The sequence below is a fragment of the Columba livia genome, chromosome 7 (assembly GCF_036013475.1).
Source record: "Columba livia isolate bColLiv1 breed racing homer chromosome 7, bColLiv1.pat.W.v2, whole genome shotgun sequence".
Lineage (NCBI taxonomy): Eukaryota > Metazoa > Chordata > Aves > Columbiformes > Columbidae > Columba > Columba livia.
In genome coordinates, this window is record NC_088608.1 from 5,568,750 (window position 1) to 5,583,123 (window position 14,374).

General features: G+C 36.8%; 1 protein-coding gene across 9 annotated transcripts in view; it reads left to right on the forward strand.

Moving 5' to 3' along the window:
- LRP1B (LDL receptor related protein 1B) overlaps positions 1–14,374 on the forward strand; it is a 687,728-nt gene that overhangs the window by 546,765 nt on the left and 126,589 nt on the right. For 7 of the 9 annotated variants that reach the window (XM_065070319.1, XM_065070313.1, XM_065070311.1 and 4 more), the window contains 7 exons: positions 686–805; positions 2,285–2,398; positions 3,252–3,401; positions 7,324–7,446; positions 9,128–9,247; positions 11,472–11,600; positions 13,565–13,702. In XM_065070319.1, coding sequence (XP_064926391.1) covers positions 686–805; positions 2,285–2,398; positions 3,252–3,401; positions 7,324–7,446; positions 9,128–9,247; positions 11,472–11,600; positions 13,565–13,702 — 894 coding nt within the window. The remainder of the gene's footprint in view (positions 1–685; positions 806–2,284; positions 2,399–3,251; positions 3,402–7,323; positions 7,447–9,127; positions 9,248–11,471; positions 11,601–13,564; positions 13,703–14,374) is intronic. The other 2 variants (XM_065070312.1, XM_065070317.1) reach the window with 1 other exon arrangement.

The following is a 14,374-nucleotide window of genomic DNA, read 5'->3' on the forward strand; positions in this document are numbered from 1 at the left end:
CATACTGAACTTTTTGCTACACATTGGAAAAAGGAGGAAGAACTGTGGTTCTGTCATGGACTAGGTCATTTATTTATTGCTGTGGCATGATTTCTGCAATGGTTAGGGCTCTAGTAAATAATTCCTGATTTTTCAAACATATCAACGTATGTAAAATTCATATATTCTTCAATAGTGTACCTACTTGAGCAAAGCGCTTGCAGTATCGGTGTTCATAAATCCAGAAACTTTTCTACTAATATTTATTTTTGGTATTTTACTCTCCATTTGTTCCCAGTTTGGTTTAGGGCAATTTTTTTTATGTTCCATTCTGTTATGATAGAATTACTGATGCTATATGCAAACGTTGTCACATGCCTGACAAAAGTGTGTCTAAACAAATGCATTTAAAGCAGATGGGCTTTTTATACCACAAGATAATAAAAATTTGGAATCAGGCTTTCCTTTTTCCTTTTTTTATCATTCTTTCATTCTTCCTCCTTATACTTTCCTTTATTATTCCTTATCTGTTTATCAGTCTATGTTCTTTTGCTGGACGATAAATGAACAATTTCTGAATTTTTTCCAGTAGTTTCAAATGCATTTTAATTTAAAATGTTTTTCTGAAAAGTTTTTCTGGTATGAATGTAAGGCTATTTTTATTACATATTGTGTCTAAATAAAGTTATGTGTTTGTACTTTGCAGAAAACAGAGGCTGTCGGAAAGGTTTCACGCCGTGCTCTAATCGTCGCTGTGTTCCAAGTAACAAAGTGTGTGATGGTGCAAATGACTGTGGTGACAACTCTGATGAATTTGACTGTAAAGGTAAATGACAGTTACTTTTAAGGTGATTTCAGAATATTCACAGAATCCCAGAATGTCAGGTATTGGAAGGGACCTGGAAAGCTCATCCAGTGCAATCCCCCCATGGAGCAGGAACACCCAGATGAGGTTACACAGGAAGGTGTCCAGGCGGGTTTTGAATGTCTGCACAGAAGGAGACTCCACAACCTCCCTGGGCAGCCTGGGCCAGGCTCTGCCACCCTCACCGGGAACAAGTTTCTTCTCATCTTTAAGTGGAACCTCTTGTGTTCCAGTTTGCACCCATTGCCCCTTGTCCTGTCATTGGTTGTCACCGAGAAGAGCCTGGCTCCATCCTCCTGACACTCAACCTTTATGTATCTGTAAACATTAATGAGGTCACCCCTCAGTCTCTTCTTCTCCAAGCTAAAGAGCCCCAGCTCCCTCAGCCTTTCCTCATAAGGGAGATGCTCCACTCCCTTCAGCATCTTTGTTGCCCTGTGCTGGACTGCTCTGTAAATACTCAGTATGTACACAAAAGTAGGTAGAAAATGCATATAAATTTATTGGAACTACAAGTGCATTTTGTTAGAATTCCAAACTGCGCAGCACATCGGTGTGTTTGAAACAACACGTGTTGGGACTGATATGAAGATCGACTTTGGTTTACACCTGCAGTCCTCTAGAAGGAGAGTGGGTTTTGGCTCTAGAAAACTCAGAACACACAGTTGCTGCTGCTGCTTCTGTGAAGTAATAAATGAGAGTGACTTTACCACAGGTGAAAACGTTGAAAGATGGGTGATTTCTTTTCTGCATCTGCTGTGCTGATTCTTCTTTGAAGTAGCTAGTGTTCTATTTCTTTGCTTCTCAGATGCACAATGATATCTGTGTCCTTTGCAAACTTGCCAGAATTTTTCTTCTTTTTATATCAGAATTGTTTTTCTTTTTGTCTTAAAACATGAATATTTATATCTGTGCATCTGCCAATTATTACAGACTAGCTACCAGACAACACAAATCCTTAGATACCCTTCAGAAGGATTGGAGTGGAAATTATTCCAGAATATATGGCTAAAACCTGGGTAGTGGTATTAAAAAGCAATTTTTTTGAAAGCACTGCACGGTTTTTAATCATTTAGCTGAGTATGAGTAGGGAGAAAAGCACACAGGCAAAAACACCAACCTGGCATTACATGAAAGAATTCTGAGAGATTGATAGATAGTCCTCAAAATGCTTCTTCCTTCCTCACATGGTGATTATCTCAAATTGAGTTGAACTATCTAGAGAGACAGACTTTTAGGCTCAAAAATAAACTTAAAAATTAGAAACTTACGCTTTCAAGGTTATTAGACCTTATATTTCTACTGAAGTTTTGGCTATGCAAGGTACAGTCTGAATGCCTCATCCTAAAAGGTGGAAGGTTTGAACACAATACATATAATATGCACCTCAAGAGTCTGTTTAGCACCGCAGTTTATATCTTTTATGAACATATGTTACAGATGCAACGTGTGCTTCAACAGAATTCCGTTGTTCAGATGGGATTTGCATTGGAAAGTCAGCGCAGTGCAACCAGATCATTGATTGTGCAGATGCTTCAGATGAAAAGAATTGTAGTAAGTTTGTGTTTGTCTGTGTTTTGTAGCATTTGTTCCATGGTTATTCCTTGTTACGTAGCAGTTAATTCATAGTCATTTCTAGTTGGATACCAGCAGCTGCATGGTCTGAGCAAACTTGAGTAAACCTGGAAACCAAACTATAAGGCTTTCAATCTCTATTAGTTGTTGTTGAGGGTTAAGATTGCGGGGTGACAATAAAACCCTGGCAGATGTATTGTTAACCCCCTCTCCCCCCCACACTTCCCCCTCCCTCTTCCCCCTTTTCACTAAGGAGAGGCGATTGGGAGGAAAAGAAGCACAGAGTGAAGAGAGTTGGAAAAAATTAAAGGTGTTTTACTAATGCTACTAATAAGAATAGAGAAAATAATACAATATATACAAAACCAATCTTGAAAGTCTCAGCAACTGCAGAGCCGGCACCTGAAGTCCTGGATTGGACTCTGCAGCCAATCGGAGCTGGATTCATTCTGTCACTAGGCCTCAGTTCGCAGGGACAAATAGCAAGGTCCTCTCCTAATGTCGGCCATAAGCAGAAGGGAAAAGGGAAAAGCCAACGAGATCCTCGTGATCTCCCACTTTTATATGAAGTATTCACGTGAATGCAATGTTATACACAGTTGGTCAGTTTCTTGCTCACTTGCTTCTCGTCGCCCCTCTCGCGAGATGTCCATCCATGCTTATCAATAAGTTTGCATTCCATCGCTAGGTTTACCAAAACATGTGTCTGGTTCTCCAGGAAAATGCAGTTAATATGAAGGCTTTAGCTGACAGGCAAAATTCACTAAAAGAGAAACTTGTTTTTAGCAAAACCAGGACAGTTGTGATATAGAAATTTGCTGTCTCTTTGCAGATAATACAAACTGTGCTTACTTCTATAAACTTGGAATAAAATCTTCAGGATTTATTAGCTGTAATTCAACTTCACTTTGTATACTGCCAGAATGGATATGTGATGGATCTAATGACTGTGGAGATTATACAGATGAACTAAAATGCCCAGGTAACTGTGAATAAGAAAAAAATTATTTACATTTTGAAAAATATATTCCTATACATATATAATATATATTCCTATATTGTTTTTTCTAATTGTATTGCAAAATGTTTATTTGGTCAATACTTTTAGTTAATACCAAGATTAATATAATGCTGAATGCAGTTTTTTTCACCAGTCTTTATTTTGTGTTTCATTAGATTATGCGAATTATTACATATTACTAATGCATTTCTCTGAAGAAATCTCTAACGTCTGTTTTTCTATTTCCTCAAGGTTATGTCTGTCATTAATCATTTTTGTTTAAATAAAACATCAGTCATTAAAATGTCAGACTCCTCAAGCTTCAACAGAATCACTCAGGAACTTTTGTTAGCTACTACTTTCGTTGATGATATTTCTTTTATTATTTATTTTTTAAACTTTCTCCTTTATTTTATTGCGGTATTTTGGCTTGGCTGCCAGGATAGATTCCAGGGTTATTGCTTTTGTGGTTGCTCTGCTTTTCAGCCAGTACAAAGAGATCATGGTACACTTGAGTCCCAGTCCCAGAGCTGAGATTGCAGCTTGCAGAAGAGCTATTTACAGATGGAGATTGTGTTACTTCTCTAGGGTTTTCCTGTCTTTTTCTGCTCTCCTAGGGAAAGACGTTGCACCCTATGACATGTAGGGGGAAAAAAAAAAAATCATATACTTAGTGTCTTGGAAAGTGAATAATATGAAAATAATATGAAAAACTTATTAATAGAGATGAGCAAAGAACCAATAACAACAAGAACTGAGGTAAATATCGTGTGTGGAAGAAACAAGAAGCAAACTTGATGTTTTGAAGCAGGGGCCACATCAGCCTCACAGTTGCCTTCAAAGGGCCAAATGTAATTTTAAGACTGTATGAATGTAGGAGCGATGTGGCCCCCGGTGAAAATTAGTTTGACACCCTCATTTTGAAGTCTTATTTTTTTCTCATCTGACAGTTTTCCATGAGAAGGCAGAATACTAACACAATAGAAACACATTTTTCAAGATATATGCTTATATAAATTTGAAGGAAAGCCTCTACTTCCATGAGACTTTATGATGCAGTTTTCATCAGAATGACTGGAGTGTTAATGAACTTCAGAAGTTAGCATGAAGTTTTTAATGTTTATATAGTGTTGCCCTCTGAGCCTATCTAATAGCAATGGAAGGAAAGATCCCTCGTGCAGGAGTATAATAGTTTTGTGTAAGTCTCTTCTACAGTCTTGAGAAATTCTCAATATCCCATAATCACAGTTTTAGCATCTGCTTTCTATTCTTTCTTAGGTTATTTGGATTACCCTAAATTCTGAGGTGTTGTACAAATGAAATTCTTAATGATGAATGAATATAAATATCTAGCTATCAATCATAACCACAAGTGTTGAGACATTTAATACCATATTTAATGCTAACCAATGAATTATTCACAATATTTAATTCTAACCTAATGAAGGATAGCATTGATATATTCGCCCTTTTATTATTCAGAAGCCCTCATTTAAGTTTGAGAATATTATATACAATATGAAACACACCGAGAAATAAATAAGTGATAATCTGTATTTAGAGTGAGAATACTTTAATGGACACAGGTTTGTTGATACATATTTGTAGGATTAGGCCCATCCTAAGAAATTCTGATCAAACTGAAGACAGTGCTCTGGCAAAAAAACTCTTGGGATGTGAAGTCTGTGTCTCCTCTTCTGCACCTTGAGCTTTTGTACAAAGATTTATAGAATTAAAAATAAGTAGAGTTTTTTGCTCATAGTACTGTATTACTGTCATCTTCCAGAGCCTCATTCTTTTTTTTAATTTCTAGGCTACACGTATTCCAGTTTATAGCTGTTGTTACGTTGAGAAGGACCTTGTAGTCCTTCAGTTATCATATTCTTACTCTTTACATGCAATGGCAAATAAGCCAAAGCATTTAGAATTCCTGCTTTCAAGATAGAGATATGTGTCTGTGTCATCTTAGTCATCTCAACCTGCATCTCTCTTGCATATACCAGACCAGCATCCAGTAGAGCAAATGAAGTCCAACTTTTGCCTTGTATCAACGAAAACACATTTTAAATTTTTGTTTGTTTGTTTTCATAATTGACTCGTGCCAGATTGTAATTGTCTTCCTTTGACCAATACTTCTCTTTCTTCTAAGAATTATTATTTAGTAAAAATACTTAGTATTTAATAAATGTTATTAATTAGTAAAGACAAACCATTTGATTTTATGTTGTAAATTAGAATCTAAATTTGCTGGACTATCAATTAACATCATCTGATTATTCCCATTTAATATTCTGGTTTTCTGCGTATTGAGCCCATTTGGTCACCAAAAGTCTCTGTCAGAATTCTCATATATTTTGTGCTAACTTTATTGCTGAAAGTATTACCAGGATCTAGAAGGAACCTATACCTGCAGCACTAATGTAAATGAACCTGATATTAAGAACTTTCATCCTCCCTTTAAAACATTTGCATATTAAATTACAGTTTTGTTCTAATCTATGTAGTCCCCAGATTATCTAATAATTCTTTAGAATTTGCTGTATGTCTGCTTCACTGAGTTTGAATTATCTTAGTTTTACTTTATTTCCTTTCTGTATATTATTTTTTGCATACCAAAGAAGATTTTGAAGGAAGTATGCTATGGCTTCAGTAAACTAATATCACATAAGTGAACTAATGTTGCATTTTATTCCATTGTCCGTTCATTTGTATTACTTTTCTTCTGACTTTCAAATGTGTGCCAAGTGTTCTATCATTTTAGCGTGTGGCTAATTGCCTGAATCCTTCTTCCCTTTACTTGGAAGCAATACCATTCCAGTTCAACCTACCTGTTATTTCCTTTGCCATTTCATTCTAAACTGACCAACATTTTGGGCACATTAAGTTTTTGAGTGTTGTTTCTGTTGCAAATATAATAATTCCCATTAACAGTCTTTGCTCAGTGTCATTGTTCATACAGAAAATTAAGACAAAATATTTATTTAGGGGTGGATATACTTAGAAAATCTTTAATATTTACCCAGTCACCACAGGCATCCCTTTTATTTCTTTTCATTTTTTAAAATTTTCTATCCATATAGCTATAGAAGCCATAAATATGATAACTTTAACTTTGTTAATGAGAGAGAAAAGAGGGGAAAAAATAGAATCAGTATCAATAGCTCCAATACCTTAAAGGAGTGATAGAAACCTTGGCAGAGCTTCAGTGATCTCCAGTGTTGGAACTAGTGTATACTGACTGAGTTTTCCCAGGCAAAGACCTTGCTTGAGATTTTGCAAAAAGCTTGTGCCATTCATTAGACTAGTATTTGTGCTTACATCATGAAACTAAATATAAGGTATGTTTTCTTTTCTCATATCTGTTTTCTAAGCATGCGTAAATGTAAAACCTTAAATGACTTTCATATTCTACAATGAAAAAAGGCTAAGAAGAACTTTTTAATTTGTGACAAAGTAACTCTCTGGCTCCAACATACAGCACATGCATCAGATCTGTAGCTTATCGCAATGAATGTGACAAAAATACTGCCACAATTAGGTTACCTTGTCGATGCTGGCAGATAGATCAAAAGGACAGTTTCTTCAATTGATGTAAAGGAATAAGCCGTGTTGATCTACCTGGGCTCAAAACGCAGAAACTGAACTACTTTCCTCTATAGATCCTTTTAATTTAGGTTGAAGCTGTGCTTTGATTCTTTTCTACATAAATAATTTCAGCTCACTAAACTACTTAGCTATCACTATTTTCTAGGTTGTTTAAATAAAATTAAAATAAATAGATCTTTCTTCATTTTTAGACATAAACACTTTGTCCATTAGTATTCAGAAATTTAGCAGAAATGTGTTAGGCTCCTAATCATACTAGTAGAGACCATTTTACATTACATTCTTTATTTTATCACAGTTCAAAACAAACCCACATGTGAAGAAAATTATTTTGGTTGTCCTAGTGGAAGATGTATTCTGACCACCTGGCTTTGTGATGGGCAGAAAGACTGTGAGGATGGAGTAGATGAACTGCACTGTGGTGAGCATTTTCTCTTATTTGTAGTTCTGTAATCAGTAATGCACTTTGAAAACAGAAAGAAGTACGCATTTTTATCTTAGCGATTGAATCCAGAGCTATACAAAAAGGTCTTCAATACTACGTTTTCAGATTCAACTCTTTAATACTTCATGCTGCCAATATTTTTAACCCTATCTCATGCCAGAATGAAAGCTCTATCAAATTATTTGTTCTCCTAAAGGTGTGCCTGTATACAGACTTTTCTGTTGCTTTAGTTTATCACAATTTAATTAATTCTTCATAATTCCTCATTAGGACAATTTTATATATATAACCAGTTCATATCAACATCTTTTGACTTCCAACAGTAACAAAAGTAGACCTTTATGAAACAATAATACACATTTCTTTGCCTCAGAAGCTATAGAAATATAATTATTTAAAGTAAAAAGAAAACTGATGTGAATAAAATACAGAATAAACTGTGATTTGGGTTAATGATCTGTTTTGTCTTGGATCTTTCAAGATTCTTAGACACTACCTCATTGTGGAGCAGTGCAAGTTGATTTGCCATATGAGAGCTGTCTTTTAACTTAAATTTGTACAGATTACCTGAACCGAGTGTTCTATAATTGAACTGTAGCAGCAACCAGCAGAAGCAGTATCAACATTTCCCATTCCCCACTTAAATAAAAACTGAATTTATTTTTTTATTTTTTTTTGCTCTGCTACCTAACATGACTGAGTTATATGTTACTGTCTTCGTGACCCAGTTCGCACTAATGCACTTCTGTGTTTGGTTTGCAGTTTACATGGTATATATAAATCTGATAACTTCAAAATTAGGGACTCTGTGCAGGTTTTATTACACATACATACTTATATGCAATACTGTAAAACATATTAGTCAATTTTTGTGGGAGAGAGGGAAGGGGCTTTAGTACATTCTTTTTCTCCTTATTGCTTTTACCCATTTTGAGGTAGTTGTTACAGCACTCTACTTCTAAATTCAGACTGTATTACCTAAAATTATTTTATTGTTAATATTGATTTTTTTTTTTTGTCATCGGATAAAACAAAATAAATTTTATTCTTAAAGAAAGAAGTCTGGGAAAAGCGGATGATTTGAAGTTTTCAGGAAAGGTCATAATAGCAGCATTTATTAAGAACAGCTGTGCAGACTGATTTTGAAATGCAGAAGCATGCCGTTATTTTCAGTGTCTAAAAAGGTGTCAGTGGGACAACAGAATACAAATACATAGCAGTTTTCTTGTGAGAGAAAAGAACATGAAATCTTTTAAAGATGCATTTAAATACTGCAGTACCAAGAGGAAGGCAGTGTTATCTCTGCCCTACTACCAAAATAAAGCAATTCATTATAGTTATAACATCCGAATATACAATCAAGACTAATGTTTTTAAAGTGTTTGTCCTCATCCAACTAGCAAAATGGTTAAAAATATTTGAACGTGAACATTTTGAATGTTTTACTATTTATTTGTTATTTATTTTTATATTGATGAATGCAAACTCTTAGACAAACTGATAGCATCCTGAATACCAAGATTAGGATTATACCATGTTTCAATACATTAAAATTGGGAGGACAGAGAGGAACGGTGTGGAGATTCCTAAACTTTGCTAGAAAATACAGGGGTGTCATTGTGACCCTGACAAATGCAGTGACTGATGTCATTCCTAGATTCATCTTGTTCATGGAATCAATTTGCTTGCTCTGCAAACAAATGCATCTCTAAGCAATGGACTTGTGATGGTGAGGATGACTGTGGAGATGGTTTAGATGAGAGCGAGGCTGTGTGTGGTAAGTAGAATAATTTTCGTTCTGTATTGTGCATCAGATCAAGGATATGGAAAGAGACCAAGTGATCCAAGAAAGTGGTGGAAGGGGAGCAAGTACAGCATCTCCAAAGAGAATGTGCTTTGAGGACAGGATATTAGAGGGTATCTTCCATCAGCTCCCTCCAGCCAATAGCTAGATACCTTTTTACAGGGACTCTATGATTTGTGTGTGGTCTGTCAGTGAAGATGTGAATGGCACACCAGCATGGGCAAAAGGAGAACCAAACTTTTTTCCAGTTCCCATCCTTGAGGTAAAACACCTGCTGTTCGAGTTTTACATTTCAGTGGTAGGTGCCTGAACACTCTGAAGTTGCGTTTTTTTTCCTCCTTTTTTTCTTCCAGTTCCCTTTAAATTTTTTGTGTATAAGGTCATAAGCATTATTGTCAAATATTCCTCTCAAATTCCCAAACCCTTCAAATTGCATAAGGAATTGAAAATTTTACTTTAATTCTGGGGCTCAGTTGAGTAGAAATGTGTCAGTGAATTCTTTCCAAAAGAAAAATCACATTGTTTCAAGGCATACTGTCACAATTTCATGATATTGTATTCTTTGGTTCCAACCCTTCCTGTGCTGTATTTTAAGATTTTTCTATTTAGAAATTTCAAATTTTACCTTTTAAATATTTGTTCCTTTTCAAAAATCCTCTTACTTAAAGTCCATTGAACAAAGAGTATTTTATTCAATATTTCACGTATGATACCACAGGAAAAATGTTGTTGATAACTTAACTGGAAGTGTCAAGTAGACTGAGAAGAAATCTCCTCAACTGATGTTCAGCATTGTGGTTTGTTAAAGTAGTTTCTTAATCCAACACAGATGTGGAAATGCCAACCAATGAAATGGATGAAGGTCAAAATTATACTGTTCTAATATAGCAAACTATGAATGAATTACTATATCAACTTCAAGTTGACATCAATCTACAAATTATTTTGTCCTAGTATTCAAGTCATGCTGAGGACTGGGGAGTTGAAGGCAAAGTCTGTTTGAAAGGGAACATTTCTCTCTGCTTCCCTCCCCTAGGAGAAGGTGTGAAATGAGAAGAAAAGCACCTCGTCTGGGACTATTAGAGAGCAACGTCAAACCCTAAAAACATCAAGGCCTGAAGCTTAATAGGAAACTTAGGGCAGAAAGTAGAAAAACAGAGGGGAAAACAATCGCCAGTAAATTGCAAAGTGTTGCTACAGCATATTTATTTACTTACTTACTTATTGATTGATTGTTCAGGATTACCTCTTTTGATATCTTGACTTGCAATACATTGTAGATCTCTTATTACAAGAAGGTCCACCCATTAAATTGTAGGCCTGAAGAGGGAAAAATCCATCCTAGGTAAAAAGAGAACGGAGTTAGGGCTGTATTTCTCCTTAGGAGCAGGAGGCAGACTTGATTTGCAAGAATAAGAGAGGTCAAGATGACTTCAGATTTTTCAGTCTCACAAGATGAGTGTTTATTGAACATGAGTTTAACCCCAGAAGTATCAAAAAATAGCAAATAAGGATAAGTGAACAGAGTTGTCTTTCTCCTGCATAAATAGTACCAAAAAAAAAAAAAAAAAAAAAAGAATTTGTTATACTGTTTTATTAATTTCTAATTAGATTAATAGAAAATACAATGTCTCCTTTTTAGTGAAGTACATTTAGCTTATCTAGGAGAATACATTAAGTGATGTATAGCACCAAAGTTTACTACCAAACAGAGTAAAAGTAATCCTAGCATATAATATTCTTAACTGGAGAAAAGCCTGTTGAAAAAGAAATCATGGTTAAATAGACAATGGGTTCCTTGCATTAGAACTGTCAGATATTTTCTTACTCCCACTACTATTGTACTTGGTACACATTGTTCTCTTCTACATGGGGCTGACACATGCAAGTTCCTTTGTTTGGTCACTCCAAACACGCAGCCAAACATAAAGACCAAATTGGTTTGAAAAGTTATTCTGTTTACTTCTTCCTTGCAGAAAATGAGGAAGCTGAAAAAATTGACAGAGCGGAAGAAATAGTAGATTGTAAAAATTGTACGGTATATAATACAGTCTTAGCCAGCAGGTTTTTCATACTGCGAAGAACAAAATCTTCTTTCAGCTTTATTTTCATATAAAAAAAACCTTACCCAGTCATTACCCATTACCTTGAAGAGATCAGTTAGAACACCTTCAAGGCTCACATATTGTTTTTTCAGGTTCAGTGACCTGTGCAGCAGACACGTTCAGTTGTTTGGGCTCCCACGCCTGCGTTCCCCGGCACTGGCTTTGTGATGGTGAGAGAGACTGTCCGAATGGCAGCGATGAGCTCTCCACAGCAGGCTGCGGTATGTTGGCATGTTAAAAATGTATAATATTTCTTTTCCTGGAAGTTTTCCCTTTTCAATATCCAGATGTTTTTTATGGCTGTAATATTTTACCTTTATACTGTCGAGATTATCAGTAAAGATAGATAGGTGACATGTGAGTACACATACCAGGATCCTTAGATGTTTTAACCAGACTAACATCTTCAGGTTTTGTTTATATATACCGAGGCACACCAGCTGAATATCAGTGTCTGTGTCACATCACAGACATTATACTACTTATCTACTGATGAAAATTAGCATGTTATTGACTATGCAGGTTTATTCCTTTTCCCAAAGAAAAGGTTGCTGCGTGACAGGGAGGTTGTGCATCAAAAATCACAGAATGGATTGGAGTGGACCTCAAAAGATCAGTCCCCCTGCCAGAACATGAACACCCAGATGAGGTTACACAGGAAGGTGTCCAGGCGGGATTTGAATGTCTCCAGAGTAGGAGACTCCACAACCTCCCTGGGCAGCCTGTTCCAGTGTCTGTCACCCTCACCGTGAAGAAGTTTCTTCTCAAATTTAAGTGGAACCTCTTGTGTTCCAGTTTGAACCCATTACCCCTTGTCTTTCCATTGGTTGTCACCAAGAAGAGCCTGGCTTCATCCTCATGACACTCACCCTTTATATATTTATAAACATTAATAAGGTCACCCCTCAGTTTCCTCCAAGCTCAAGAGCCCCAGCTCCCTCAGCCTTTCCTAATAAGGGAGATGCTCCACTCCCTTCATCAACTTTCTTGCCATGCACTGGACCCTCTCCAGCAGTTCCCTGTCCTTCTGGAACTGAGGGGCCACAACTGGACACAATATTCCAGGTGTGGTCTCACCAGGGCGGAGTAGAGGGGCAGGAGAACCTCTCTGACCTACTGACCACCCCCTTCTAATCCACCCTAGGATGCCATTGACCTTCCTGGCCACAAGGGCACAGTGCTGGCTCACGGTCATCCTGATGTTCGCCAAGACCTCCAGGTCTCTTTCCCCTACACTGCTCTCTAATAGGTCATTCCCCAAGTTATACTGTAACCTGGGGTTGTTCCTACCCATATGCAAGACTTTACACTTGCCCTTGTTGTATTTAATTAGATTTTTCCCCACCCAACTCTCCAGCCTGTCCAGGTCTCTGGATGGCAGCACAGCCTCTGGTGTGTCAGCCACTCCTCCCAGCTTGGTGTCATCAGCAAACTTGCTGATAGTACACTCTATTCCCTCGTCCAAATCATTGATGAATATATTGAATAATACCAGCCCCAGTACTGATCGATGAGGCACCCCACTAGATACTGGACTCTGCCCCATTGACCATGACTCTCTGGCTTCTTTCCTTCAGACAGTTTGCAGTTCGCCTCACTACCCGATCGTCCAGACCACACTCTGTTTTCGATTTATTCCAGCTAATTGTTCAGATCTTGACATCTCTTTCCCTATGAACTATTACTTCCGGTCTTCTGAGATACGTTTCTTTTAAAAGTGTCGGGAGTTCAGTAGTGGTTTCATTAGGGGGTTTATTTTATACTATTATTATATATAATAATGTTATATGTTAAAAATGTTGAAATCTATTCTCTCCACTGAATGCATGTTCTATCACTTACCATTTCTAGACTGAGTTATATATATTGGGTATTTATGGATTTTAAAGAACCTTTCTTCAAGGCGTAGTAAAATAGTAAGCACACCTGTACTTCCCAAGTGTTCTTGTCCTCAGAGGCAGATCTTCAGCTGGTTGTAGACAGTGTCAGCTTCTGAGGCCTTTCTGTCCTGGATTACCTGAGATTTTAGCTATCCTTAGTTTTTTAGCTATCTTTGTCGTGATGAGTAGCTTTTTCTGCTATTGAATTCTGTGGTGATCTTTGTATGACTCAAAATCTGTGGTTATTTCCATTGAATCCTACTGTTCTCAATTTCATTTATTTTTATGTACTGTATTTTCCTTAGCTCCTAATAACACTTGTGACGAGAATGCTTTCATGTGCCATAACAAAGTCTGCATTCCCAAACAGTTTGTATGTGACCATGATGATGACTGTGGAGATGGATCAGATGAATCTCTGGAATGTGGCAAGTATAACAAAAGTAGAGTAAACCAAAAAATTTCAGACTGTTAACTCTAAGGCCCTCTGCAAAGTCTGTTACTTTCAGTCACTATTGAAAAAGAAAGCCCTTCACTTTTTAACATAGTTGTAATGTTAACTTTTAAATAATGTATTAATGAATACAACTTGGTATTAACTTGGAACTAGAGCTACAATGGCAAATTATTTGCTATAGTAGTGACTTAAAGTTGATTGCTTATAACATGTAACAGAATTTAAGATGCACAGTCTATAATTTCTAGTTTTTTACGTATGTATTTTCCCAAGAAACAAGCAGTAGGATGAGAGGAAATGGCCTCAAGTTGTGCCAGGAGAGGTTTAGATTAGCTATTAGGAAAAATTCTTGACAGAAAAGGTTGTCAGGCATTGGAACAGGCTGCCCAGGGCAGTGGTGGAGTTACCATCTCTGGAGGGGTTGAACAGGCATTTAGACGAGGTTCTTAGGGACATGGTTTAGCGCTAGAGTTAGGTTATGGTTGGACTCAATGATCTTAAGGGTCTCTTCTTACCAAAATGATTCTATGATACACTTCGGCCAGTAGCGGGCGTGAAGTCCACAGGAGCAGAGGAGAGCTCGTGTGAAACAAAATCCTGAAGTGCATCTACTGAGGGTGTTGGGTTCTCCTTACCAGCCGGTTCATTCTGCTGCTCC